This window comes from Excalfactoria chinensis, chromosome 4 (genome assembly GCF_039878825.1).
Source record: "Excalfactoria chinensis isolate bCotChi1 chromosome 4, bCotChi1.hap2, whole genome shotgun sequence".
NCBI classification, from domain to species: Eukaryota; Metazoa; Chordata; class Aves; order Galliformes; family Phasianidae; genus Excalfactoria; species Excalfactoria chinensis.
The window spans coordinates 38680530-38707406 of NC_092828.1; the positions used below are offsets into that span (position 1 = coordinate 38680530).

Below are 26877 nucleotides of genomic sequence, written 5' to 3' on the forward strand. Positions count from 1 at the left end.
TTTGGTGAAGCAGTTAGCACAATAGTGCCAATGGACCAAGCTGTCATCATAATTGTTATTACACTTGGATTTGTGAATAATATTTAGATTTACAAGCATTGTACTTTGTAAATTTTTGGGAGGTTGTCCCAGGCTTTTTGATGCAGAAAAGTAATATTTACCCTAAACACATTCTCTGCAAGAAGTAACAAAAATGTTAGTCAAGCTAAACAGTGTTATTCTGTGGAGGAAATGTTTGATTTGAGCTTTGGTTGCCGTGTCAATACTATTTCTAGCTTTCAACATTAGCATCTATGCAGAAGAAATTCAGGAACTTGGGCAATTTAATTAAAGAGCTCTTTTGATTGTTGAAAATGCAGTAAACACGGTGCTGACCAGCAAAGTACTTCCTTTTTTCTCTCAGCCACTCATGGTTTTGCAGTAAAAATAGCCCCAGGATAAATCTTGCATAACATGAAGAGAAAGTTAATGAACTTCTCATCTGGACTTTCATGGTGATTTGTCCTTCAAATATCTACTTGTAGTGGAAATGCCCTTCTAATTGATGGCTCTTCTGAAGTAATTTTTTTTTTTTAAGTTCTTTTTTTTCTTTAGGCCTAGTTTCAGGCTTGAAGCTGTATGTTTATTCCTAACTACTTGCATGTAGTAGCACACCAGTGGGGTCAAAGAAAGCAGCAGAACTTCCTCAAGTGGAGTAAGTTCCTTACACATCCCAGAAGCTTTCAAGGAATTGCCACCAGTCCTATCTTGCTGTGAAATCCCTTTTCCCCTGTCTTTTAGACCCATTTGTCAATATTTGCAGCTCAGAGCATGGTGAAAAGCCAGATGGAGGCTGTCATAGTATCTGTCACTTGAGGTGACAAATAAGAATTTCAGATTGTCAGACTAGGTAGGATGTGCCATTACCTAACATTTCTAATATGCTTGGTCTTGTCATTTCTGTCCTTGTGCTGACGGTTGGGTAACTGCACATTATGAGCTGTAATATACAATCAGCAAACAGGCTTCCATAATTCTTTAGCTGACATCTAAACTAGACTGTGGGAATGTTCCTTTCCCCTCAGCTTTGCCCCTTTATCATAGTATCGTGCGAGTTGGAAGGGACCTTAGAGATCATCGAGTCCAACTCCCGGGATTCGAGCCCTCTAGTGTAGCAGAGCGGCAGTTTTACCCCTTGCGCCACAAGGGGGATTCAAACCCGGACCCCTTTACTTAGGGGTCTCCATTTTTCCTGAGATGGGAGAAAATTTTTCTTTCTTTTTTATATGCTTCTTATCATGTTTTTGCTTTCTCTCCTACTCTTGGTATTGGCTTGTTTTGTTAAGGCTTATGGGTGAAAACGTTCCTTAGAATAGCCTCTTCATTCACAATATCAGCCTTAACACAGAGGCCAGCTGTTGTATTATCATAAATGTCCTTTTTTTCTAATCAACGTAATATTCTGACTGTTTAACAAAATTTTAGGGTTCCTTACTGTTTTGTGGGGAAGATCAATTTCCTTGTTTCCCCCTTATTTTCTGCACTGCTCTGGTCTGGGAACTCTGAAGCTATCCTTCTCCCTCAGAGCAAATGTGTACTGTTTGCTGTTCCAAAAATGTTTTCATCTCTAACCACAGATATGTTCTAGTTTTCTTTGGAAGACTTCCAGCTCCTGTTTTAAAACACTGTGGCTTATTTTGAGCCTACTCTGTCTCCTGGATATCATAGTCTTACTGTTTTTCCACTTTAATTTTCTGCCAAAAGCCATCGTGGCTGTTTTTCTACTACACTAATTTCATCTTCACTAGGCTTTTTTGTTTATGACTTTATTGAACACTTGTTGGCCTGCTATCCTTACCTGCTTCACACATGCGCTCCCTTTCCCACACTGATGTCCAGCCAGAAAAGTATTCATGATAAGCCTGGTGCTGAACTTTGCCAGCCTCTTTAGCATGGGGCATGGTGGGGCAGGGTCACCCACACAGACCTTCCACACAGCTTTAGCAAAATACTGGCAAGCCTCCTGCTAAGTCACCGGAGGACTTTATTGGCCCGAAACAGTTTTGGTGGAGTTCTTTTTGCTGTTTGTTTGTTTGTTTGTGACTTAATGTTTTGTCATTAATCTGAACTATAAAACTCGAGGCCTGATTCCAAGCCTTTCTGATCATGTTTTCTGAGCATTTCTGTATTCTCGTATCCTATACTTGAATTACAAGATATGTGAGGTAGTAATTATTTGATTACCTGTATAATTACACTTTAATCCATGTGTAGCCTGAAGGTATTGGCATCTCCTATGCCAAACATGGGGATGGGACTTTTGAATTCCAATTGGTTTGCCTCTAAGGGAGGATGAGCAGTAGCTTCAAGTCACCACCCCACGCTGGCTCTTGTCTGTGTTTCTTTTTTAGCAGGTACAAGTTTCCCACCAGTGGGGAGTAACAATTAAACCTAAGCAAAAACCTGAAATGTCTCCAGCCGAACATTTGTTTACTGACATGCTGCATTTTCTCAGGCAGATTCTGGAATTACATCAGACTCTGCATTACATCAAACAAACAGTAACTGCAAAGCTATTGGGATGCAATAGTACTGGCAAAGAATCACCAGCAGAGCTTTCAGTAAAAAGGGTGGGGTGGCAGGCTGCTGTGTGGAAGGTTTTTTGTGCCATTACAGCTGCAATGCAACATTCTTAATATTCTCAAGTGCTCTGCAAGGTTATCTTCTGCAGTTCATTTTCTATTATGCCTTGAGAATGGAAGTACAAACTGTTTTGTCTGCACAGTGTCTCTTGTGTAGTTATCTATATGCTAGTAAGGGGTCTTTTGTTGTTTTTAGTTTCTCTTCCTTTATTCACCTACATTTCACTTGAAAATTGCATTCCGTATTTTTCTTGGATGACATAAGGGGTTCTTTAGGAGTTAACTTTCAAATATGCAGTGTCTTCCAGATTTCATTTCTTGCAAGCATGCTAATAGTAGTTTTTCTGAACATATAGAAAATAAAAAGCTGTCTGCCTCTGCAAAAGAAAGAGCAAGAAGTAGTCTGACTCCCTGCTTAGTTGATTCTAGTAGGAGGAATTGCCCACAGACTTAAACTTCTTAGCTGCAGAATCTTTCTTAGTGTGTACTGCTAAATACTTCAGGATCTGTCAAACTTGCAGCAAATAAATATGCTCTCCCAGATCTGCATCTCTAAGATGCTGCCAGCTTTCCATGAACTCTGGCTTGCTAGGAAGAATTCTCCTATGTTCTTGTTTATGAAGAGCTGAGGTGAGGAAAACCGGGAATTGTACTGAAACGAATTAGGGACACACACAAGCAAGCATAGTTGTCAAATTCACACTGTCATGGCAATCACAACAGTGTCATGTTAAATTGAAATCATATGTGTTTTACAGCTTCCCAGAATGAAAGTGACAACTGCAGCTGTGGTAGTATTTTCTAACATACTGGATGAACATATATTTTAGATGCTTCCATCTCAGCACTTAAAAATTAGATGCAGGTAGATGCAGGTGATATTATGCAGAGGATGCAAGGACACTATCATGTTATAAACTACTGAAAAAAAAAAAAAAAGAAAAGAAAAAAAAAAAAGAAGGTTCATATCTTGTTCAAATGCAAAACACAGCTGATTGCGCTAATGAGATCTTACTGACCTCAAATATTTTGCCTATATATCAATAGACTGTTTCCCTGTACAATATTTGCTCTCCAACAGTGCTGCAAAGTATATTTGATTTCTCAACTGTTCACCCCATATGATCTCAGAAAAAAAAAAGATCAATTTTAAAGGTTTGTTTGTTTGTTTGTTTGTTTTAATGTCTTCAAAATTCCTTTCTTCTGGAGTTCTAAATGTACATCACTACTTATAAAATTGCTTTAACATCTTGTTACCAAGTAGACAGTCAATGTCTGAGAGATTTCTAAGTGTCAGATCCCTAAGTAGTATTTTCATAATATGCCAGATTATAGGACTTATCCTGAGGTGCACAGTTGTCCCCTTTCACTGACACTGAGTCCATGTGCTCAGGTTTTTGCTTCCCAGGGCCACATACACAAGGTAGTTTTTGGATTATCCCACAGAATTTCCCTCCATGGTTCACTGCAGAAATCGTAGTTTACTTACAGGGGGCTGTAAGTACATCACCTTTTTTTGAGCTGAGTGGCAGATGTAAATTCTGGGTTTGGGGTCTAAATTTAGGAAGCAGGAGAAAATCAGAGTGAACTCAGATAATGTTTTTCTAGTCTGAATGTCTCTCTTTGGTTATATCCAGCTTTGTCTCTCTAGTTCATGGGAAGGAAATGTTTTCTAACATGGTGCCTGAGTTTTCTCCCTGTGCGTCCAGGTTCATTTCCCATGGAGATCAGAATGTGGCAGGGGATGATGGAAACCCAGATGTCATTCTGACAGGGAGACAGGGCGCAGCTGGGTCATTTACAGAGCCTCAGGATTTGGGAAGTGATCTAAAAACTGTCATTTTAGATCAAACTGCTGGAAGTGGTTATTACTCATCTAAGCTTTTATCAATCATGATTACCATATAGTTGCACATGTTTGTCATATGTCTTTGTTTTGCATGGTAAAATGTGCTTTCAATTCTATTTTGATCATCTGTAAAATATTTTACTTGTTCATAAATTTATTACTAATGACGAACAGCAATTATTTCTATTAGTTTCAGTATGATTTCATCTTAACACATGACATTCTAAGTAGTGTTTACTCACTGTCCTTTGACTTCTAACCTAGTATCTCAGAAGCCAGACAGGTCTATAAATGCATTTAATTAGCATTTCCAGAAAAGTGCTAATTAAGAATGGGCAATTCAGAAAGTAAACATGTCCATATTTTTTGTATGCATCATTTTATTGTAGGAAAATTTTTCAAGTTGTTAGAGGAAGATTAGCTCAAATGCTTAGTAGACACATTACCTGCAATACATTTTAGCAGTTGAACAAAATAAACAAGTATGTAAATAAATTGACCTGCCAGCCAAATTCTCATGCAAAAAGGAATAGTTATATAAATGAGACAATAAGAATCAAAATATGTTGAATCAAGAGGAAAAATCATTCCATTTAAATTATGAGAGTCTAAATTTGTAAAACTAATTAGCTTAGAACATAGTAAGTAGCTCCCTCAATTGATAACATAAAAACTGCTGTTTCGTGAATTTGGTTGTTTATAATTTTTTCAGTAAGCCATCAATGTGCAGTCAGTAACTGGGCCTCAGGCTGACAACAGCTCAGAATGTTTGTAATTCAACATAGCATTGCTACCACAGAAAGGAGAAATCTTTCCCAGCTCGCGGATTGAAGAGCTAGACAAGCTTTAAGTGCATCTGCCCTGCAAGTACATAGCATTGATCAATTTATTACATGATTTCTAGTTGCCATCTGCCTCAGCAGCTCCCTTTTTCTTGTCTGATCCTTCCAGTTGCACTGGCTGATATGGAGCAGAGCCTGCAACCATTTAAAGTTCTTGTTGGAAGGATGCTTTAGGAGTAACAAATAAACATGTGTTTTTAGAGAAAGCTGCCCTCTAGAGGGAAAATAGGCTTTCTTCTCTCACGTATTCAGGTAGTGTGTAAATGACTCTTTAAAGAAAGTTGGGAAGAAAAGGAGACTTAAGAAATTAATTCAAAAATTGCGCTTTCCTAACTGTCCTGTACTTAAGCATGATTCTGTAATTGCCTGCTAAGTAGGAGAAGCATTGAAACAAGATCCTTCCTACAGCACATAAAATGATCTACACAGCTTTGAGCATTAATGTTTGAGAAGTTCATGTTAAAATCTGTCAATATTTCATTACAGCCTGCCTTATTTTATTAAGAAAAACTAATGATGCTGCCTTGAAGCAGTGGAAATTAGCAAATGTTAGGAAGATTCTTCCACAGAATATCTCTGTATTTTCTTTTGAATGTTAAAAAAATCTTGTCAATGTATGTACTGTAGAATAAAAAATTTTATGGTGATCATCCATATGTAATCCCCATTACTGGAGAATAAATATAAATGTTTGAGCTGACATCTTTCTACAACTTTTTGGAGGAAGATTTCAATATAGCTCAATAACTTTCTTCTGTTCTTAAATGTTTGTTTTAGCCAGTTATCAACCTTTAACAGGCTCAACCATCTTAGTGCTTAAGTATTAAAATCCATGAGGAATGTGATCAATATTTTTGTAAGAAAGATATACTAGATTGACCAGGCAGTCCTTTTTCATTGGAGGGCAGTTGTAACCGTATCGGTAAGCCTATTTATGCTTACAGCCTAACTGTACCTGTTTGCATAGATAAATTTTCATTTTGCCATTGCTGCTGAAGAAGTAGATCTGTGTGTCACACGTCTGATGTTTCTAGACAACTGTGTCCAATGTCTTATGCCAGTCAGAAAAGCCATCTAGAGTTCTAGAAAACATTTAGAAAGAGTTTATGAAGAGAAAAAGAGGAAATAAGAGAAAATCATACATGTAATGTTGAGGGTGACCGGATGTGTGCTGTTCTACAAGATGTGATTAAACAGTAGAAACTACATTGTCACAAAATGGTGAGCAAGCAAAAATGATGATGAATTTGAAGAAAAGTCATTGTTTCATAAGTATTATAAATACGCAGTTGTAGTAAACAGTCTAGACTTGAACTTCTGCTAGGTGTTTGGCCAAATTGAAGGAAAAGCTTATTCCTTCTGTGATTCTCAAGTTACACTTAGATTCTCAGCCCGCATTCTAGATTCTTCCGTTCATAGTATGTTCCTCTCTAGTGTTCCACAGAAATGGTGAAGGCATCTACATTCTGACTGCACCTAAGTAATAGTATTAAAAATAACTTTACTTAGTATTACAAATAAATGCTCACAATTATTTTCAACAATAGGTAACTTGGGCTTAATTTTACAGGTGACAACATTCTTGTTCCACTTCTGCACACAGAAATAAAACACCACATCTATTTGCTGACTGGAAAGTCTGTAGAAGATTGATTTTAAACAGAGCCTTTTCCAATGACATCAGTCATAATTTCCTCTTACAAAGAAGAATAAATGCAAAGCTTGGAACAAGTATGCAGTATCATGCAGCACTATGTGTAAACTTCCTGGGATTTTCCCTTATTAAGTGATAGCAACATAAAAATGAAAAAAATTCCCAGAATGGGAAGCAATACATAAAACAGAAGAAAGTAAAACATGGAGAAAATACCAATCACCTGATACATAACCAGGATGTTTGTATTGGGCAATACGCAGCACAGACAGGAGAGGGGAGGCCAGCATGCCAGTATTTGTGGTCTTTATTCTTTTAAGGAAGAGTTTAGAGAGTTTGTTCAGGGATTTCCCAGTATTTCCTTCAATGACTTTCGCAATGTTTTGCAACACTTAAACACTAGAGAGTAATATGCTTCTGGTATTTTAAGAAAACACGCGTGAAATGAAACACAAAACCTGAGAGAACAAATTCACTTCATGATGGAGGTATGATACAATAGTGAAAATACAGCAGCCAGCCATCGGAGGGAAGAGTAGGAAGAAAAGGTGAAGGATGCAAAGTTGTTATTTGGTTGTTGTTACGGTAGTATTGTCACAAGAATGAAATTGTTGGTGAAAGTAGGAAATGAAAGTAGCTATGAAAGAACATAAAGTAATGGAACAGGAAAACAGCTGAGGACAGAAAGGACACTTAATTGCCTCTGTTGTGTTTAATTACAAGGATGGAAGTAGAGAAACAGTGGAGGGTGATGAATGCAGACAGCTGCTATAACATTGACTGGCTTTCTGACAGGGCTGTAGAATTACATTTTAGATTGAAATTAAGTGGCCAAGAAGAGCAGAAGCTTGCATGCAGTTGGCAAAAGGAGAAGATGGACAAAAACATATTGTTGAGTGCAAGGAAATCTCAGGGTTCTTTCTTTCATTTTGATGCAAATGTTCTGAATCTTCCTTACTACCTATTCAGCTTTGCAGTGTATTACAGATTATACACACAAGTGCACACACATACTTAAATAGTCAGCAAGGGGTGCTGTTTTCTTCCACAGATGGTGTGTGCTGTAATAACTGTAAGGCAAACAGTGCATCGCTCAGAGTTGAAGTGGCTGAACACCTCAAACTGTTGCCAAACTTGTATTGATAGGATAAGACCGTCAAGCAGGAAACTAGACTCAAGCTGTAATTTAAGAAAGCAGACATTCTTAAATATCAGTGCTGGATGCATGGAGGTAATCCTCCTAACGTGCTTAGCTTACACAAAAGATCTTCAGTTTATATACATAACTTGTGTTACATATGCAGAAGTTTTCCAAGAGGTATGTTACCTATGCAGAAGTCTCAGAAAAATTATTTACTGAGAGCTGCAAAGAAAGAGCTGCAAGCTCTTTTAGCCACAGAGATTATATAATTTGATAAGGAAAATGATTTTTTTATTACTTCAGAAGGAGCACATACAGGATTTGATGAGTAAGGAGTCTTTCAACTATTTGTGTGCCTCTTATACCACAGAAATCTAACCATTTTTTGCTGTACCCACCAGAAAAACCATCTACCTGGAATTACAGCATAGTCAATGTTTGTTGTGTATTGCAATTTATCTTAGAAAGTCTTAATTTTGTCTTGCAAATGATTGAAGAAGTATGTACAGAGCACCCTGTTAGATCTCCTTCCTAAATGGGTTCAAATCCCTGTCCCAAATTAAACAGAATGAGACCTTAAATCTTCTTGCGATCTTGAGGAACCCGGGCCTCGCAAAGAATGGGGTCAGAACCCTAAACTTTGAGAGAGCGAACACTATCTAAAGAATAGTTGGATGAAATCTACTGGGAAGCTGTTCTTAGAGGCAAAGAAGTGGAGGAAAGCTGACTGCTCTTCAAGGATGCCTTTCTGAGATTACAAGAGCTCTCCATCCTTCTGAATAAGAAAGAAGGCAGAGGAGGCAGGAAACCAGCATGGCTTGTCAAGGGCCTGCTGGTCAGATTGAGGGAAAAGAAGGGGTTGTATCAGCTGTCCAAGCAAGGGCATGTTGCCTGGGGGAGAATACACAGATGTTTTCCAGACTTGCAGAGAGGGGTTTGGGAAAGCCAAGGTGCAGATGGAAATGAACTTGGCAAGGGGCATTAAAAAAAAAAAAAAAGAAGAGATTCTATAGGTAAATTGGTTAGAAGAGGCAGGCCAGAGAGAGCATACTTCCTTTGGTGAATGAGAAAGGAGAACTTGCTATGACAGATATGGAGAGATAACATACTTGTTTTTTGCCTCAGTCTTCACTGGTTGCCAGGATTCTCGTATTCCTTACATCCTCCAGGTGGGACCTGGGAGAGTAAATTTCCCCTCTTCCCCCCACCCCCCACTTTGTAAGAACAGAGCAAGTCCACATAGCCTCATAAGTTTGAATGCATACAAGTCTATGGGGCCAGATGACATGCATCCCTGGGTCCTAAAAGAGCTGGCTGATGTGGTTGCTGAACTTCTCTCCATTGTATTAGAAAAGTTGTGGCTATTGGGCAAAGTTCCCAGTGACTGGGAAAAAAAAAAAAAAACAAAAAAAACACATTGCTTCTATTTGGAAGAAGGGGAGGAAGGAGGAGCCAGGGACAGGCTGCCCAGACAGAGAGGCTGTGGATTCTCTCCATCCCTGGAGGTGTTCCAGACCAGGTTGGATTGGGCCCTGGGCAACCTGGTCTAGTATCAGTTCTGGAGGTTGGTGGCCCTGCCTGATGGTGGGGTTGAGACTTGATGATCCTTGGGTTACACTGACCTGCAAGATTCATCAAGTACCTTAAAAAGTAGGATTTGATGAATCACAGTCATGTTTTCAGTTGCCTACATTTTTTTTGGAAACCTTGCTCACATTCTCCCTAGCCTTCTCTCCTAACTGAAACACACTGAGTCTTTCCTGCTCCATTCTTTTCACCACTACCAATACTTCTCCAGTTCAGGTACCTACTTCTCAACCTGCAGAAACCTCAGCCACACAGCTAGCACACAGAAATTATATGTACAACAACAAACCAATAACCTCTTTTAGTCATCGTCAGTTCCTTCCCCGATGATGTCCAGCATTTTGCTAGTTTTTATTTGTATATTGTTGCACACTGAGCTGATGATTTCAGAGAATTTTAAAGGACTAGGCATCTGAGGGTAAAGCTTACTTATAGCAAGGAACCTAGTGCCCAGGAACAGCCTGAAGAAAGTAGAGTGAGCATTTTATGCTGCCCTTTTCCCAGATCTAGGAGTTTGATACTGCATTCAGTAATGTTATGTTACTATAACAGAGAGTTACAGTACACAGTTACAGTTGTTATTTTAGCTCTGGAAATCAGGTTGGAATGGCAAAAATGAAGAAAACTGTTCCTAAATAAAGCAAATGAAAATAGATATATTTTTTTAAAATAAAGTATTTATTAATATATTGTAAGGGATAATTACATTCTCACAAGCAAATTCTGTGTATGCATGCTGCATTTTTTTTCCATTAGCTGAATAACGCATGAATTATACATAGATCCAAGTCCTTATGCAGAGTAATGGGTGTGTGAATGTTTCTTAAGTATTCATCATGAGGAACAGAAAATCCAGTAGACATTACAAAAGTTATCATCTCTTTCCATCTTGTATAGAAACTAGTAAATAAATATATTTATAAATACCATGGAAATCATAATAAATACCAAACCCACAGTCTTACAGGTTCTGCAGGACAGATTTCTGAAGTTCTAAATCACAGTCTGCAGTCAACATGAGCTGACCGTGACTAGGAAACTGTTGTTGACACAACATACTAGAGCACTCCAGGGGAGCAGGAGGAATTACCAGTTTGCTGCTGTCATAGCAAAACAGTAGGGCTTAGTACAAACAAGCTTTGCTGTAAGTGCACTGCACTTAACTGTTTGTGTCTGACTGAAGTGGCTTCCAAGGGATCTTCATTTCCCTTAGCAAGTCACTTTTCCTATTCAGTGTCTTCAGTTTCACCGGACAGTGAGTCCCACAGCACTGGCCATTATGGAAGACTTTTTTAAATAGATGCAGTTAAATAAATAAATAAATAGATACACGAATCTACAGTTAACACCGATGCAGAAGGTGGAAGATGGAACGCTGCATGATGCTTTCTCCAGATGTTTCTCCAAGTGGAAATCAGGAGCAGTTCTGAGGTTTTTTCCTGTCTGGAATTTTCTCACAGTGGTGCATCAGAATTGAGCTGAGCCCTGTTAAGAGGTGAGGAAAAAGGGTAATTTAGAAGATGGTTCATAGGACAACTGTTGTGGCTTGGCACTGCATAAACAGTTAAAAGCAAATGATCTCTATCTGCTGTCTCAAGGCTCGGAGAGACTAATGTTTCTAAAGTAGTTACTGGAGTGCCAGTGTTTGCGTATCTGGTGCCCAACTTGGAAACTTCTGCAATGTAAGTTTTTGCATTCACTCATATCAAAGAATTCCTTAACTTGGAAATTATTTGGAATTATTTATATAGGATACTGAAAGTAGGGGGAAGATAATTTTTTAATAGCCCCATTTTTTGTGATGTGTTCCTTTTCCTCCAAATGGAGTTGCTGGTTATCAAAGGTTTAGCTGTGGCATAGTCATTGAACAAGAACGCTGCAGAAGAGCCCACATAAGAGCCCAATTCTATAAATAAGCAATGTTTCCCCATTCCTTAGCTCTGAGTAAGAGAAAATGGAAACTTACACTATGAAACCCCACTAGTTGGCTTTTCTGGGAGGTTTGCAGCTTAACTGCCTGATCTGAGAGTGAATGGGACTTACTTGGCCATAAGTGCCTTTACGATCAGCTGTACCCAGGGAGCAGTGGGGTCCAAGCACACCTCTCTTCCATCCTTTAGAGTAGCTCTGCAAAACAAGGAAGAAAGAAAAGTTAGGAAACTAGTGCACGGGTTTGTTTCATGCACAGAATATAATATCACATGTTTAGAGCTTGTGTGCCTGTGCTCATAGTACTCACACATTCCTCAAAATTTTCCTCAGTAAACATAGCTATTTGTTTAGAATTTGCTTAAGGATTCTCGAAACATCCAGTGACAAAAGAAATTCTGATAGCATATGGATTGCAGCATTTTACTACCACCTCTGTGATACTTTAGACCAGACCAATTTCAGTGGTTCACTAAATCCGCCTGAGGGAACTTGCTTTTTCTCTCTGAGATGGTCACAAATCTATTTCACTGGGAGTTTTGCCTGCCTAGTAAATGTGGGTTTTAAGGTAAATTATTACCACATGCATTAAGAACTGACTAGTCTTTGTAACTCATGTTCTACCAGCACAGAACAAATATTGAATAGATCCCGTGACAGATAAATCATAGAATGGCTTGGACTGGAAGAGATCTTTAAGATCATCGAGTTCTTGATGGTCACTTCAGGCATATACAAGCTCAGAGAGACTATGGAAAAAGCCCACAGCCACAGCATAATGTAGATTGGGAAGAGAGAGGCTCTTGCTTACTTACATGATTTCAACGTTCTTGCAGTGGGGGCCGCTCGGCGTCAGCTTCACATCTTGAATGGACTTAGGGTGGATGAACTTAGAATGAGTGCTAATGCACTGGCACCGCAGCTCGTTCCCCATCTTTACTATGGTCCTACCTATGAGTACAAAAGGAAGATTGCACATTGAGGATCAGTTACAGTAACTGTACCAACTAGAGAGCATGGCTGCTCTGTTATAACAACATGCTGAAGTCCTACATTTGCTCAAGGTGCCTAAATCCTCACAGTATAAAAATCTGTTGCTTATTTTTTCAGAGGAGCTAATGCCCAGGTACATTTAAAATTACATCAACATGCCTTTTTAAAGTAAAACCACATATTTTGTGTTTACTTGTACTGACTGTACAATTAATTGCATCTTTTAGTATCTGGATTGATATACTGGCACGTGTAAAGAAGAGAGAATCCTGTTATGTTTCCCTAATTTGAGGCCTGTCTTTGCTATGTTTGTACTGTTTGTTCTCCACTTGCAACTGTAGAATGCTTGCTTGAAACAGTATGATCATTAAGTAAGAAATATGAAATACTGAGTGGGATGATACTGCCTTTTGTGGGAAGTTAGAGCAACTTTCAAACACTTTTAAAGATCCTGTCTCTAGCCAAATTACTTTTTAAGTGAAATACAGAACCAAAGTTAATTTCATTTGCATCCTTAAAATATTTCCCACAAGATGTCAGTAACTCTTCAGTACAAGAGCTACACAGTAGATTTCTGACTGAAGCAAAACTGTTGAAAACATTTCAAAAGAAATGTACTTGCAGAAACAAGCAGAAAGCTGCCTCTCTGGTGGCACAAATCTCAGCAAGTGCCAAGATAGTGCTGCAGTCCTGTGCATACTGGGAGGGATTCACTTACCTTGTGACAGAGCTGCTGAAACCAGGAGGAGAGCCAGGACAGCTACAAGCTTGCCGTTCATGGTTAGAGTGTTTGGCTTGTCTTCTGAGCTGAGGTTTTGTGGATCTGTGATCTGTCCTGTCAGAGGACTGCTATGTCTGAACAGGGAGACCCACTGTGCTTTTATACAGTTCTATGGCCGTGTGCAGTGCTCTGCTAGCATGTAGATTGCGTTAGAGGAATTTCCCAGATGTAGTAAAAATGAGTCACATGACTGTTGCGAAATAGCCTAGCTGATGATGAATTATTCTGCTGCAAATAATATAACATATTAATTTATTAAAGCACGTAATTAATACCCATGCACTCTAGTTTCTTTTGTAGGCTTTTGTAAATTTCGCTTTTTCGGTAATGTATATACTTATTTCACAATATAATTTTATGATGGCTTTGGTTACATTTATGTTGTAATTCTATTATGTTATGTTTTGTTTCCTCATGGTAATAACTGGTTTTGTGTTGCTGATTTTAATTTTTTTGTATTTATTTCTGTTGAAGTGGTACTGTACAAAATAAATTCATCTCCAGTTCTTTTCTGTTCCATAAAGGAGCAGAGGGTGCAGTATTCAAAGCATCCTGATGGATATTCACTTCTAAAGAACCTTGAAAAACATTCCTGCATTCCTGTTACAGTTTGAAGAAATTTTGTATGCAAATACAACTGCAAGACTTGCTGAATACATCTGCTTTTGTTTGCTTTATAAATGTCAGTATTGTTAATTTCTCTTTCAGTTACGGTAACTCTAGGTCTTACACAGAGAAATAATAGTATATGTTATGGTACTACTGTAGACATGTTAAGGAACTTTGTTGCATGAGTATTCAGTGGTAGAAATAATATTGTGCAATGGATACATTTCAAGGGAAAGCTTAGGCTCTAATGCTGATCTTTATATAAATGAATGTTTTTATCCATTTGGAGTGTGTGTGATAAGATGAAGCCATTCTACTCTGATTCTGTAAAAATATCCTTTCGACCATGATAACTTTTGCTGTTTGCCATCCACATCCTCAAAGTTTCGTGGTCTGTGGACTTATAAAGGTACTTCTCCCCACCTCTGAAGAGTTAAGAAAAACTCATCTTCAGAGTGTTTGATAGTTTATGATTTCTTAAACTTCACTGTTTACTATTGGCCATGAACTCACTTGATAGAAGGAAAATCCATCTGTTTCCCATCAGTATCTCAGCTGGCCCAGGAAAAAATATAGCTAAGTCTGACTATTCAGGCAATTACTGTGTCAACAAAAGATACCACTTCTGGCTGAAAATGATGCTCCTCCCTAACGGTATATCTTACAGAGCTTTCCTGAAAAATACGTTCAGTTTTCTGAAGGCATGAAAAAGGAGGAAATCATATCAGATATTGAATGTTTGTTTTATTGTTTATGACAAACTTTTAACAAGTTTGTTCTGAACAGAGTTTGTCTGATTCTTTTCTTTAGGGATCTCTTTCTTTGTCTCTACATATATATGTGTATACACACAGAGAGTAATTAAAACTTCTTTGGGGGGTACCAATTTCTTTGTAATTTTTTGCAGCTCTATCTAATTTTAGTGTGCACTGAAATGCCATTTATCCAAGGGGAAAAAATCCCCCTTGAATTCCCAATTGCAGTCAGTGACTTTTTGCCCTCCTTCATGCTAGAGTAAGCTATTTCCTGAGTGTGGCAGTAACAGAACCACAAAAAATCCCCAGGACAAAAATGGAGCCAAGAGCCTGCTCCACCTATATGATTAACCCTGCCCTGGGGCTAAAAGCAAGTATCAGTCTAAAAGAGCAGGATGTTTGTAATGAAATAAAAGCCCACTATGTTTTCCAAGAGCTGAAGCATCTCTTCTCACTACACTACACTATTTTTCCAATATGACACAGTTTCATCAAAACCACAGGAGGATATATAATAGAAATGTTGTGGCATAGAAAGGTTGAGGTGTGAAATCAAGCCAAATTCCTGGCACACCTAACCTGTGTTCCTGAGAGTGCTGTGCTTCACCCAAGTTCTCCCTGTATTCCTTCAACACTTTGCCTGGTATTTGATCCCAGTCCCTGCCTCCATGTGGGAACTCCAAACCCTTTATTTGATTTTGGCTGGGTGTGTTTTCCCAACAACCATCAGAGATGACTTACGCGAATGGAATTGCTTTATCTTTTGGAGGATAATGTAGCTGACTGAGCTGATACTGCTATGAGCAGAGACCTTCCACACTTAATCATGTTAAAAACATGCCACTGTAATGAAGAAATTAGGAATTAGGCAATAAGCCAGTTACTGAAAGACTACTGAAAAGGGAAGGAAATGCTTCCTTTGCTTGTGTTTAAGGCAGCGTATAGGATGTGTTCTCCATGCTGCAGGATGTCAAGAACTATTTCTTTTTTTTACATGACTCAAAGCATTGTGTAATGAACACAAAAGTCAAAAGTTAATTTTTTAGAATCTTGGCTGGCATCACTTGGAATCTTTTCATATAGCAAAGGACATGCAAACAGAAGGGAAGTGGTGGTGTGGTAGGGATTCTTGGGTACTCTGGTAACCAAGAAAGACCATCATGAGGGATGGGAGAGATGTGGGCTTCAGTACATTGCTGCTTCTGGTTGCCTCAGTTCAAGGTAGATGTTCTAACCATTGGGCTGATAAAGTTCCTCTCTCTGCTAAAATCAAGAATACACCTTTTTTTAGTCTTCTGAAGTCACCTTCATTTCCCTGCAAAGGGCTTGCTGGCAGCATCAATTCCACTTGACCTGTGGTACCTCGAAGGGACTAATAATCACCTACACTCAAAAACTGGGCACAGTGTTGTGCAAACTCATGGAAGTATGCTGTGAGGCAACCCACTGGGAGCAGATACATAGTGAACGAACCGTCTCCTGAACATCTGTTTTTTACTAAGTGTATTGAGGAAGTCATAACAAGGAAAGGGGAAAAGGTTAGGGCAACTGGTGGGGCTTTTTTCACTTCTGTGTCTAAATATAGTTGGTTATGTACCCTTAGTCTGATCACCACAATTGTTGGAGTTTGCTGAATCTCTCTGGAATCACAAGATAACAGGATAGCTTTTTAAAATTGATTTGCCTTTTAATTTGTACATTTATAAATACAGTGGTACAAGTTGGTACAAGTATGTATTTATGCATCTCTGTATGTTTATAGTAGTTACAGATCTGCCTGAAAACAGTTCTTCATTGTAGTTTTCATTTGAAAGATTGCTGTAGGCTAAGCATTTCCCTATCATGACTGTGGCAATAAGCATTTTCTTCCTGCTGAGCAGAATATGAAAGTAAGATAAGGAAGTGATGGGAGGAAACAGAAGAAGTTGAAGAAGTTTGTCCTGTGAACTTCTGATTAAGTTAGAAGTGATCAGTAGGCAATATATGTGACATATTAATCTCTGGTTTTTAAAATGTCACCCTGTTATTTTTCTTTCTGCCTAAACTACAGCCAACAAAGCTTTGCAAATGTCAGCATGAATACTTTCAGGTAGTGCAGGTTGTTTCAGTCTGAGCCCTTCATCAGACAGCACACAGATAGGTTGGCATGCTGTGCTTTGTCATGCTTCAGCTGTGCAGCTCTTTATCCTTCATCTTGCTGTATCTGTCAGAGTCTTCTTACCTCTAAGTGGAAACTAGAGCACAGTGCATACCACTTTAAAAATAACACAGGCGGTTTAGTAACTTAGTATCACTAATATCATCTGCTTCTTTCTGAAAACCATTAGTTGATCATTAGGCTACCCTGAGGCTGACAGTGGCTGGCTTAGAACTGCTGATGAGACATAATGAAGCACCTCACAGAGCATAGTTTAGTTGCCAGTTTTCTGGCGGTAGTAAAGAATCCACACCTATCCATTGCTTTCAGCTGTGCTGCAAGCGTACCCTGTCAAATATCATTCAGCTGAAGCCACTTCTAAACAGACTTCATTTCCTCTAGTTGCTTTTTTGACTAGTATTCCCTGTTTCAGTGAATGGCATCTCTCAGAAGTTTAAATCTTTTATTAAAAGTTCAGTTTTAAGGATATGCTTCCAAAAAATTTATTTATTTATTTATTTATTTGGCACACATAGAAAATGAAGCCACCTTTGGTCTTTTTACTACCCATTATTATAATTGTCAGAAACAGCTGTCATAAGGATCTCTGCCTCTTTCTCAAGGATAGATCTTTCTTGGAGAAATGGATGTGGCTTCACTTCTATCACATTCACCCAGGGGTGTTTTGCTTTTGAAAGAAGACTCCTAACACTATATTTATGTGGATTGGGTTTCTTTTTCTGTTTTAGTTTGGTTCCAAAGTGCTATTCACTGCTGAGCCCTGACCTGCCACTTCTGTCATACAGCTTCATGTAAGTCTATAACCATGTCCTAATGACCATACTAGAATGCCTCATTTTTATAGAAGTTTTGGAATTTCTCCTCCTTTTTTAACTGCTTTTGCTGTTCCATGCACTGCCCTTCAGCTGGTATTTTACTGCGTAGTCTGAGTACCCTAAGATTCTTCAGCATTTCATCACAGTTGATCTTAGTCTTTTCTACTCTTCAATCAGTGTCATCAGAATACCATATCTCATGGCTAATTAGCTTCCCAGACCAACAGGGAATGCCAAACAAAATAGGACTCCACACAAGCTGGTGTAGGAATCCATGGATCACTTCCCTTTTACATAAAAATCTGACTTTTTTTTTTCTTTCTTTCCTTCATTTCTATGTATTCATCTGTTATTTGTCTACATCCAAGTCTTCTTAGCATGTCTCATCTCTAATGTTTGATGAGGGCTGTGAAACCCTTTCAAAAAGACAATTCAACCAGAACTGCGGGATTTTCCAGTCTGTATGCTAGTTGTCACCTTACAAGAACTTGTAGTGCATGAAAGACTTCCTGCACCAAAATTTCAACACTTGAACAAATTAGATTAATATTATTATGTCCATTTGTTTTTCTCCCTAGCATCCTGCAGATCAAATAATTACAGGTTTTTAAAAAAGAAGAAGAAGAAAAGTCTTGAGTGAAATATCTCTTGAGCACTAAGTATGTATGTTTTTGCTCACTGGGATATTGAGATACTCTTATTTTTGTGAGGAGAGAAGGGTGATCTCAAGAAAAGAAAATGGACCAGAATGTGATCTGATAAAATACAACATCCATATGAAGTAATCTCAGTAGTTTTATGAAGTTAATAAAGGAACTGGTTTTGAAAGGGGCTCTGCAAAATGAGAACCTTGATGCCTTTGGAGGGGAAATTACCATTTGTCTTGGACATACATAGTGTTTACCTCTTTGTCATCAGGGAGCAGGACAACATTTATGATATGTTAGCTGAGATCAGTAGCTTGTTCAGTAATTAACAAGAACCTGGCTCAGTATGTCAACGTGAGTTGCTCTGCCTGCAGTGGAGACACGTCACATCACCTGCTCTATGCATATATATATAGTGCATATATATGCTCTATTACACAGGCTTGTAAACAACTCCTTCAGAAATTACTGTATCTTGACAACATAATATTTTCTTTATGTCGTGTGGTTATTTTCTATCCCTTTATATAGTGATCAGTTACAGAAATTGTGATCAGCCAGAGAAAAGGCATTCTATGATAGAATAATTCTATAAGCTCCAAGAGTTAAGCAGTTATTCCCACAGCTTCCCAGGATGCAGTCACACTGGGCAGACTGTCTGCCCAGAGCTTTGTGCAGAGAACACTGCACAGTTGACAGAGCAGAACAAGTCACACCTCTGCTGCTGGAAGAGAACTTTTCAGAGTTATGGATGAAACTGCCATGGCTAGCTGCCCTTCAGATTGTACTTAAGGCCTTTCATCTGATTCCCCCTGGTATTTTCATTTATAATTCTACCTTAGTAACTTTGTTTCATAAATTTTGAGAGGAGTGTTACTATACACGATGAATGCTATGGTTCATTTGCAATACATGCATCCATAATGAAACAAAATAACATGGTCTTTCTACAGTCTTCTTTTAGGATGAATGTAGAAGTCAAACTTTTTTGTCGAACAAGTTGCTATTTCCATGGGATGTTAAGGAAGTGTATGCAAACTCTATACTTGAACTTGTTATTATCATTTCCTAAGGCCTTCAGTCACGTGGAAATATTGCCAATGATTTGACATTTTATAAACCTGCAATAGCCCAAAGAAAGAAAACAGTATTTTGAGCAATAACTAAAGCCAGGGAGCAGTGCTGGACACCTGCTCATTAAAAGACAAGGCAACAAAAGGGACTCCACAGCCGGCAGGGAAGGCTGTCACCAGTCAGGGTGCAACCAGGAATCAAGCACCCCAGCAGGTGTCTCAGTGATGATGCAGGTCCAAGTCTAAGCCAGAATATGAGGCCTTGAGTCACTGGCTGGATGAACAGGGTCCACAACCAGGAACAGGCATGGCAGGGGCTAAGCTGGAGAGCAACACTTTCAGAACATAGAAAGAGAATGAGCTTAAATAAGGTTCCTGGGCCTGTGGGCAGGTGAATAGGTGGAGGACATAGGTGGGTGCATTAAGGCTTACAGATGCCCTCTGGGCACTGACATCTCCCAGCTTAACAGCTTATGTTGATCTAGTAGTAGCTGATTACAAACACTGTGACTGTACTAGACTGTAAGGCCATTTTAATTCACAGTCTTTTCTCTAATTTTTACCCTGATAACGTGTCATCTGCATCTGAAGAAGACCTTATTATTCAGATGTTTAGCAGAAGCCCAGAAAAGGATTTCAGTGTACACAGGCAGCAGCAATAACCAGAGAAAAAACATAAGTGAAATTTAGTAGGATGGAAGTTGGCTGAACAGCAGCATGATGCACACACTAGATTTTATCATCTAGTACAATCCAGGACACATTTGTCTGTGTCCCTAACAACATTCTGATTCGAAATGCATGTTTGAAGTGCATGTTTCCTGTTTATTTTCTTTTATTCAGATAGGCAAAAGGAGGTAGTTAAAGGAAACTGGCTGAATTATGAAGTGTCTCAACATAAAAATATTTTGCTAGGAGAATTAATCCTTTCATAGCTTTAGAGTTAGTACTGGCAAAGCAGAAACAACACAGAAGTACAGCCCAGGATTGACAAAGGTAATCATCAAGTTAGAAGAGCTGCAGTGCTTCTCTTGGTTTGTGGTGGGGATCTGAGAACTGGAACCATATTTCCAGTGAGAACTGTTATTTATTCCTAAGAAAGGCCTCTTGTAATTGTATGCTGAACAGAAATACATTTCTGTAATATATCTAGCCAGCTTCTGAATAACTTTTCACCTATGGAGAAGGAAGGGATATGGTTCAGTCTGCGCAAAGGCTCTCTACTTAAGGTCCTAAGGGTAAGATACTGCTGAAATTTTGGACAGAAGTGTTAAGAAGAGACATTCCTTGACCATGATTCAGGTGCCAGTAACCTGACTGGAATTTTACTTGTGACAATAGCCGTGCATGTACTGCTTTACCAATGTTTCCAGTAAAACTGGTCCTAAACTCTTAAGATATGCATATGATTTAATGGCTGTGTTTTTGAAGTCTTTCTTCCTCAACTCTTCTTGCCTCACACTAAGTAACTGGAGGAAGCCAGCTTGTAAAAATCATCCAGAAACCAGAAATGTTACTGCTGTAAAGCAAATTTGAACAAAACTTGGCCCCATGCTAAATTCTGCCTTCTTTATGTCTTGAAGATGAAGTCTAGCAGTCTGTAATGCACTAGGACAGGGGCAGAGATCAGAGTGGAGGCGAAGTGTGGTAGGGATAGTTGTCATATTGCACAAGAACTTGCTCAAACAGTAATAGAAACTCCCTTTTTATCTTCTTACTCCATGAGCAAATATACATTGTTTGTGCAGAATATGGAGTGGCTCCTATTAGGAAAAGGTCAAAGAAGAATAGATATCTAAACAGTTTCTTGATTTTCCCATTTTCTCAAGTGTTTGCTTCTGGTACTCTAGCCTTTTCAGTGTAAATCACTGTGTCACAGAGACATATAGCCTTACAATCAGAGCTCATTCCTTATGATTTCTTGATTTCTCCCAGTATAATCCTTCCTTTTCCCTGGAATTTCAAAGGGTGCTCACTGGCTTCATTACAGTTTATCAGGTATGCCTGATTACGGTAAGTTAATTAGAAACCTGGTTCTGTGCCAGAACCACAGCTGACATGCTGTTTTACACTGCTGCTGTGACTGGGATTTTTGTGACTCATCATTGTTTGTTCGTTACTTTCTGCCCGTGGGTTTTATCACCCAGTTCTCTGAAAAAATTAAGTCTAGCAAGAAAAGAGGGGGAAAGTTGACCACTTTTGTATTTTCTCCTACTGAAAATCGTCTGCACGCACTGCAGGCAAGAATTCCCTGATGTACTTATCAGTCCCCACAACTCAGCCTCCACTTGACCTTGTGAGATGCCTTTATGTGATACAGAAGGAAAGTAAACATATCCTCTTATGTCAATAAGGAAATTAATAGCACATGATACTGAAGTAAAAACATTTATACAAGCATTTATTAGGTAACTAAACTGTTTTCCATAAATAAATAGGTAACAAAAGCATGAAAACTTCAATATTTTCCATAAATAAATATATAATGAACACATAAAAACATCATTGTTTCCCATAAATAAATAAATAATGAAAACACAAAGACCATCTACATTCTTGTGATTAATAAATTAATTAATATTAGAGATGCAAAAAATATCTAATAGAATTCAAATGAATAAAGTGCCCTTTTTGTAACCAAAAGATGCCATTAAAACATACATTTATAGCTTCACAGCAATAATTCATGGTAAATAATACCTTGAAAATGATGGCTCCAAAACTGATGCCTCAGACTTGTGTGTTACTGACTCTGAAAGCCCCCTTTTTCTAGTCTGCAGCCCACATGAGAAGCAGTGACCTGAGTACAGTTAATGCTACCCATCAGCACATTCCTGGAGAAAAGGAGCTGTTGGGCAGTTCCTAAACAATTAACAAAAAGGGAAGACATCTTTTAAAGAAAGACCTGCAGAGAGTGCACTGCATTGTTCCTGCCGTGGCTAGAAAAAATGACTCCAGATCATCTCCATCTCCTTTCACAAGCTTTTTCTTTTCTTTTTTTTCTTTTTTTTTTTTTTTTTTCCTACTTTTTCTGATTTCAGTGGTTTTTCTCCTGTTTGACACTCCTTTAAAAGACTTAAACTACAGTTGTCAATTAACTGCAAAAAGAGAGGACATATTTTCTAGTCAGTGATGAAAGTATGAATGTAGGAGGCAGGAGGAAATGAGCTGCCAGAAGCTGAATGGTGGTGTCTCTCACTTCTGACTTTCTGGAGGAGGTAGGATGTTTTTGTTCTTTGCTTTAGGATGCAGTCTTGTTCTTGGTGTCTGCCCTATGAAGAAAATGGAAAAGAAGAAGATTAAAACTAATTCATCAAGTCTCACTTGCTGAAATTGCATAAAATCAGCCACAAAGGATTTGTGCTGTGTCCAAATCCCTTAAAAGCCATTACATAAAAATGAAAAGGGACGTTAGTATGTAGTCACCTTTTCATGAGTATTTAGTAACTCAGTGGACCTCAGTAGTTTGGTCCTTTGCTTAACACCTCTGAGGCCTGATTTTCACTCACACACCTAAATACTATTCTTTTTGAAAAAGTTATTGTTGCTTTTAGCCATTGCAAGCAAGAAAAAAACAGTCAGTGCCTGAATTTCCAGAGGACTGAGCACTTGAGCTTAGGTTTTCAATATCCTTGTGCCTTATGAGAGTTGTAGCTAGCATTCTCATGGGGTGTGTGGCATACTAAGGGTCTGAACATGATGCTATAGTTAAAGTACAAAGCAAGTATTTGCTCCAGTTAATAAACTTCCCGATAGCAATTCCCTGATGAGACAGAATTTTGAACAGTTTATACAGTGGCTGCTTGCTAGCTTATTCAAAATACTGCTCTTCAATAGTTTGTGCCCACAGAGAAGAAAATACTCACTTGTCCAGAATTGCCTTGATGATCAGCTTCACCCAGGGAGCAGTGGGATCCAGACACACTTCTCTGCCATCTTTCAGAGTAGCTCTACATCAGAGAAAAAAAAGGAAGGCAAAAGGTCTGTTTAGTGAATTTCTTCTCCTTAGGCAATTTCCCTTTTTTTCTTGCAACATCCGGGTTCTCTAGATATACACTGACATGTTCTCCCTTAATTTAAGTTGCTATCAGTTGAGGCTGTAGCCTAATATGTACTTCCTCTTTTTTTCATGTATTCCTGTCTGTCATGGATAGATTAAACTATCTGCAGGACTCACTGTTTTTAAAACTGCTTCTTTTTTTCAGATAGCTTTGTATTTGTGGTGGTGTTTAATCAAGGAGCCATATGTTTCCATCTTGATTCAGAAACTGTACTGGCTAGTTCATAGGAATTTTGCCACAGTAAGATTTCTGTGACTTCTATGCTAATAGTAATTTTTTCCATTGACTTCAGTAGAAGTGCGATCATAAAATGCATGTCTTGATAAATTGCTCAGTGCAGCTCAATAGCTTTAATTCTCTTTCTTTATGCCAGAGGAATTCGGAGTTTTAGATTTATTTGCCTGTTTGATGAGTGCAGGTTTATGCTGAAATATTTCATGCAGTATTTAAGTACAGAGTTACAGAAATAATGCAACATATGACACATATTACGTCACTTGTAGGGTCATCATGTACTGCTGTCCTGCATTCTGATTAGCCGGACCTGCTGTCTTGAATCTTTTAGAGAACGCTTACATCATCCCTAATGCAAAATCTATTTCCCTTTTGATGAGTAGCAGGGAGGATTTTGCAACAATGCTTACATGACTTCCACGTCCTTGCAGTGAGGTCCGCTAGGGGTGAGGTTCACATTTAGAATGAACTTGGGATTGATGAACTTGGAATGAGTCTCTATGCACTGGCATCGGAGTTCAATCGCTGAACGTACCTGAGCCATACCTGTAAAACAAGGAGAAAAAAAACTACAGGTAATGTATGGACTCTTTGCCCAGGAAACACATGTTCTTTTCTTAGAGTATTAGAAATAATTTTTAGGCATCAGATGACTTGAAAAATTTTCCTTCACCCATTCTTTTGGGCTGCCCAATAGCTGTCACTGTACAAAAACAGTTTTAATAGCAGCTAGTGGTATAAGGAAATGCAAAATGATAATGACTGAGCACCGGCAATTTTATTACTCTGCTTCTATTTGGCTAATCTTTGTACCTGGCTACTCCAGATGAATTTACATGGATTTACTCTTTCCACTGTGGAGTAAAATCTAGCCCCACACAGAGTTATTTGCTGCACTTTAAGACAGCATAATATCTTCCCCCATCAGCATTCACACTGTCAATTAGTTATAAGGGTTTTAGGAAGGATTTCTTTACCTTTTGCTCCAGCCATTGAGATCAGGAGAAGAGCCATGACAGCAGCTACAGCTTTGCCCATCATTTTTCAAGTGTTTCTTCTGTGTGTTGCCTGGGTTTGGTTCTGTGGTGAGGTTTGTGCTCCTGGAGCCTCAAGGGTGGTCAGTGGCTGTGCTCTGGTACCTGCTTGATTATATACTATCCTGAACCCCCTGCATCATGTGTGGGTCATACCACTGGAAACTCCTGAACCTGTAGTGTGCTATTGGAGAATGAGTCATGGTGGTATGGGCAAACCCCTTTCTTTCAATGACCATGAAATTGCTTTTCATAAGCAGGAAGCACTTTGTTAATTGAAGAGTGATAAAAACAGAATATGTACAAAATAGCCCTTTATTTAGATTTGTGTACTGTGTATTTTCCTGTGTAGAACTCTTGTAACTGTTCTTTTCCATACCTTTGTACTATTGTAATTGTTATGCTGCTCTTTTCAACTTTCCCTTTGCAACTTTTGCCTATGATCTGTGACTTCCCATGTGTGTCTTTGAACTTTGGGGGTGTTGTTTTTTTTTTCCTGTGCATGTGAGTGATTCTTGTTCATTTGTTTATTTTACATTATTATTGTTGGGAGAACTGTTAGAACTAGAAACTACAGTTTTGAATATATGACAGATACTATAACTGGATTTTAGTAAGCTCTCCTACACCTCACATACAATGACATTTTTAAAATGTTTATTTTCTGAGAAGACTTGTGTTACTTTTTAGTATAGTGAAGTTTAACGTCACTGAAATAAGCAACAAAATACAGATTGTCTTTGGAGCACTACTAAACATTTTGAATTTGGGTAAAGGAGAATTCCAAAGGTTCTGTAGGATTCTCACTCTGACATTATTGAGGCATTTTTTGCAAATTTAAATATGGCCTTGTAAAAAAGACTTTTCTTATGATAAAGTTAAAGGGAAGATGAAAATGTGGAGAAGAATTACTCGGATAGTCAGATATGTACAAACATTTGTATTAATGATAGAAAATAATGCTATAACATAAACATAAGATTGTGGGGTTTTAATACATAATGGAACTCTATTAATGTTTTTCTGCCTGGTAGTGGAGACAGATAAAGGAATAAAACATAGAATGAAATAGGAATGAATATATGTTTATTGTTCTCCAGCTCACTATGAAGAACACAGAGATTTAAGTATGCAAAGTTGAATTCTTAATATTTTCATATGTATCGGTGTCTGTATTTATACAAACATATATAGAAAGTGGGTGTGTTCTGAATAGTAGCCAGATAAGATGTGTAGACATGGAATTAAGCATCTTTTCTTTTCTACAAACTTTCATCTTATAGTGAACATAGCTGGATTAGGTAACATAAGCACCTAAGCACTTAATAACAGCTTGTCAAACCTAAGGTCTGCCTAATGAGTATTCTCTTTTCAACCTCAACCATGGCCATAGGCATATGTCTGGGAATATGTAAGAAAAGGTCTAATGCTTGAGACTTATACCTATTACAGCCCCATGCTACACCTCGTTCGATGCCCTCTCATGCTTTTGTTGGAGAACAGCAGTTAGCAATTGATCCTTATAACTAAATTCAAAGTCTAGATAGTCCTCTATCATATCTCCTCCAGATGATCTCTTGAAACAAAATGATGTTATGTTGCCTGTTGCAGAATAGATTGGGTTATTCTTTCTTATATCTGGGTTTCGGTTTTTTTGCTTGTTTTTGTTTTTTTGTTTTTTGGGGTTTTTTGTTTTTTTGTTTTTTGGGGGTTTTTTTTGTTCCTTGATATACTATTCCCATGAATAGCCAACAGTCTACAGAAACGTGAACTAAGATATCAATGGAAATATCTTCTGGTCTACATGCAGGTAGAAAATGGAAGTATGAATGGCATTGCCTGTAGGGTGTATACCTCTTCCAAATAAACCCAATAAACTCCTCTTTGTCTTTAATTCCATCAAAGTGTTTAATTAACTGAGAGATAAACACCAGATAGTGAGAAGGCAGAAATAACATTTTCGTAAATCAAAACAAGCAGTAAATTTTACACAAAGGGCACAGGGTATATCACCTTCATTGCACATGCAGTACAGAAGCAATAAGTTTATCTCCAAGTTAATGAAAAACTTAGATGTCATACATCTTCCCTGTA

At 38.3% G+C, this 26877-nt stretch overlaps 2 protein-coding genes across 2 annotated transcripts; both read right to left on the reverse strand.

The window, feature by feature from the left end:
• Nucleotides 1–10826: 10826 nt before the first annotated feature.
• Nucleotides 10827–13475, reverse strand: LOC140251722 (interleukin-8). The gene is made up of 4 exons (XM_072335784.1): nucleotides 13335–13475; nucleotides 12439–12574; nucleotides 11738–11821; nucleotides 10827–11179 (listed from the first exon to the last, which is right to left on the reverse strand). Exons 1-4 carry the CDS (start codon nucleotides 13393–13395, stop codon nucleotides 11149–11151), a joined length of 312 nt encoding a protein of 103 aa, XP_072191885.1. The 5' UTR covers nucleotides 13396–13475; the 3' UTR covers nucleotides 10827–11148.
• Nucleotides 13476–22575: 9100 nt separating this feature from the next.
• Nucleotides 22576–24803, reverse strand: LOC140251815 (interleukin-8-like). Its single transcript, XM_072335902.1, has 4 exons — nucleotides 24727–24803; nucleotides 24160–24295; nucleotides 23321–23404; nucleotides 22576–22726 (listed from the first exon to the last, which is right to left on the reverse strand). The coding sequence occupies exons 1-4, from the start codon at nucleotides 24788–24790 to the stop codon at nucleotides 22696–22698; spliced, it is 315 nt and encodes a 104-aa protein (XP_072192003.1). The 5' UTR covers nucleotides 24791–24803; the 3' UTR covers nucleotides 22576–22695.
• Between the last annotated feature and the right edge of the window lie 2074 nt (nucleotides 24804–26877).

Bases quoted from the DNA above. Each gene is read 5' to 3' on its own strand.
- LOC140251722 (XM_072335784.1), bottom strand. From the start codon at position 13,395: ATGAACGGCAAGCTTGTAGCTGTCCTGGCTCTCCTCCTGGTTTCAGCA. The intron at 11,822-12,438 runs GTAAGTAAGCAA...CTTGTTTTGCAG, and splicing joins TGCAAGAACGTTGAAATCAT to AGCTACTCTAAAGGATGGAA. The intron at 11,180-11,737 runs GTAAGTCCCATT...ACCTCTTAACAG, and splicing joins GTAAAGGCACTTATGGCCAA to GGCTCAGCTCAATTCTGATG.
- LOC140251815 (XM_072335902.1), bottom strand. From the start codon at position 24,790: ATGATGGGCAAAGCTGTAGCTGCTGTCATGGCTCTTCTCCTGATCTCA. The intron at 23,405-24,159 runs GTAAGCATTGTT...TCTCTGATGTAG, and splicing joins TGCAAGGACGTGGAAGTCAT to AGCTACTCTGAAAGATGGCA. The intron at 22,727-23,320 runs GTGAGTATTTTC...TTTTCTTCATAG, and splicing joins ATCAAGGCAATTCTGGACAA to GGCAGACACCAAGAACAAGA.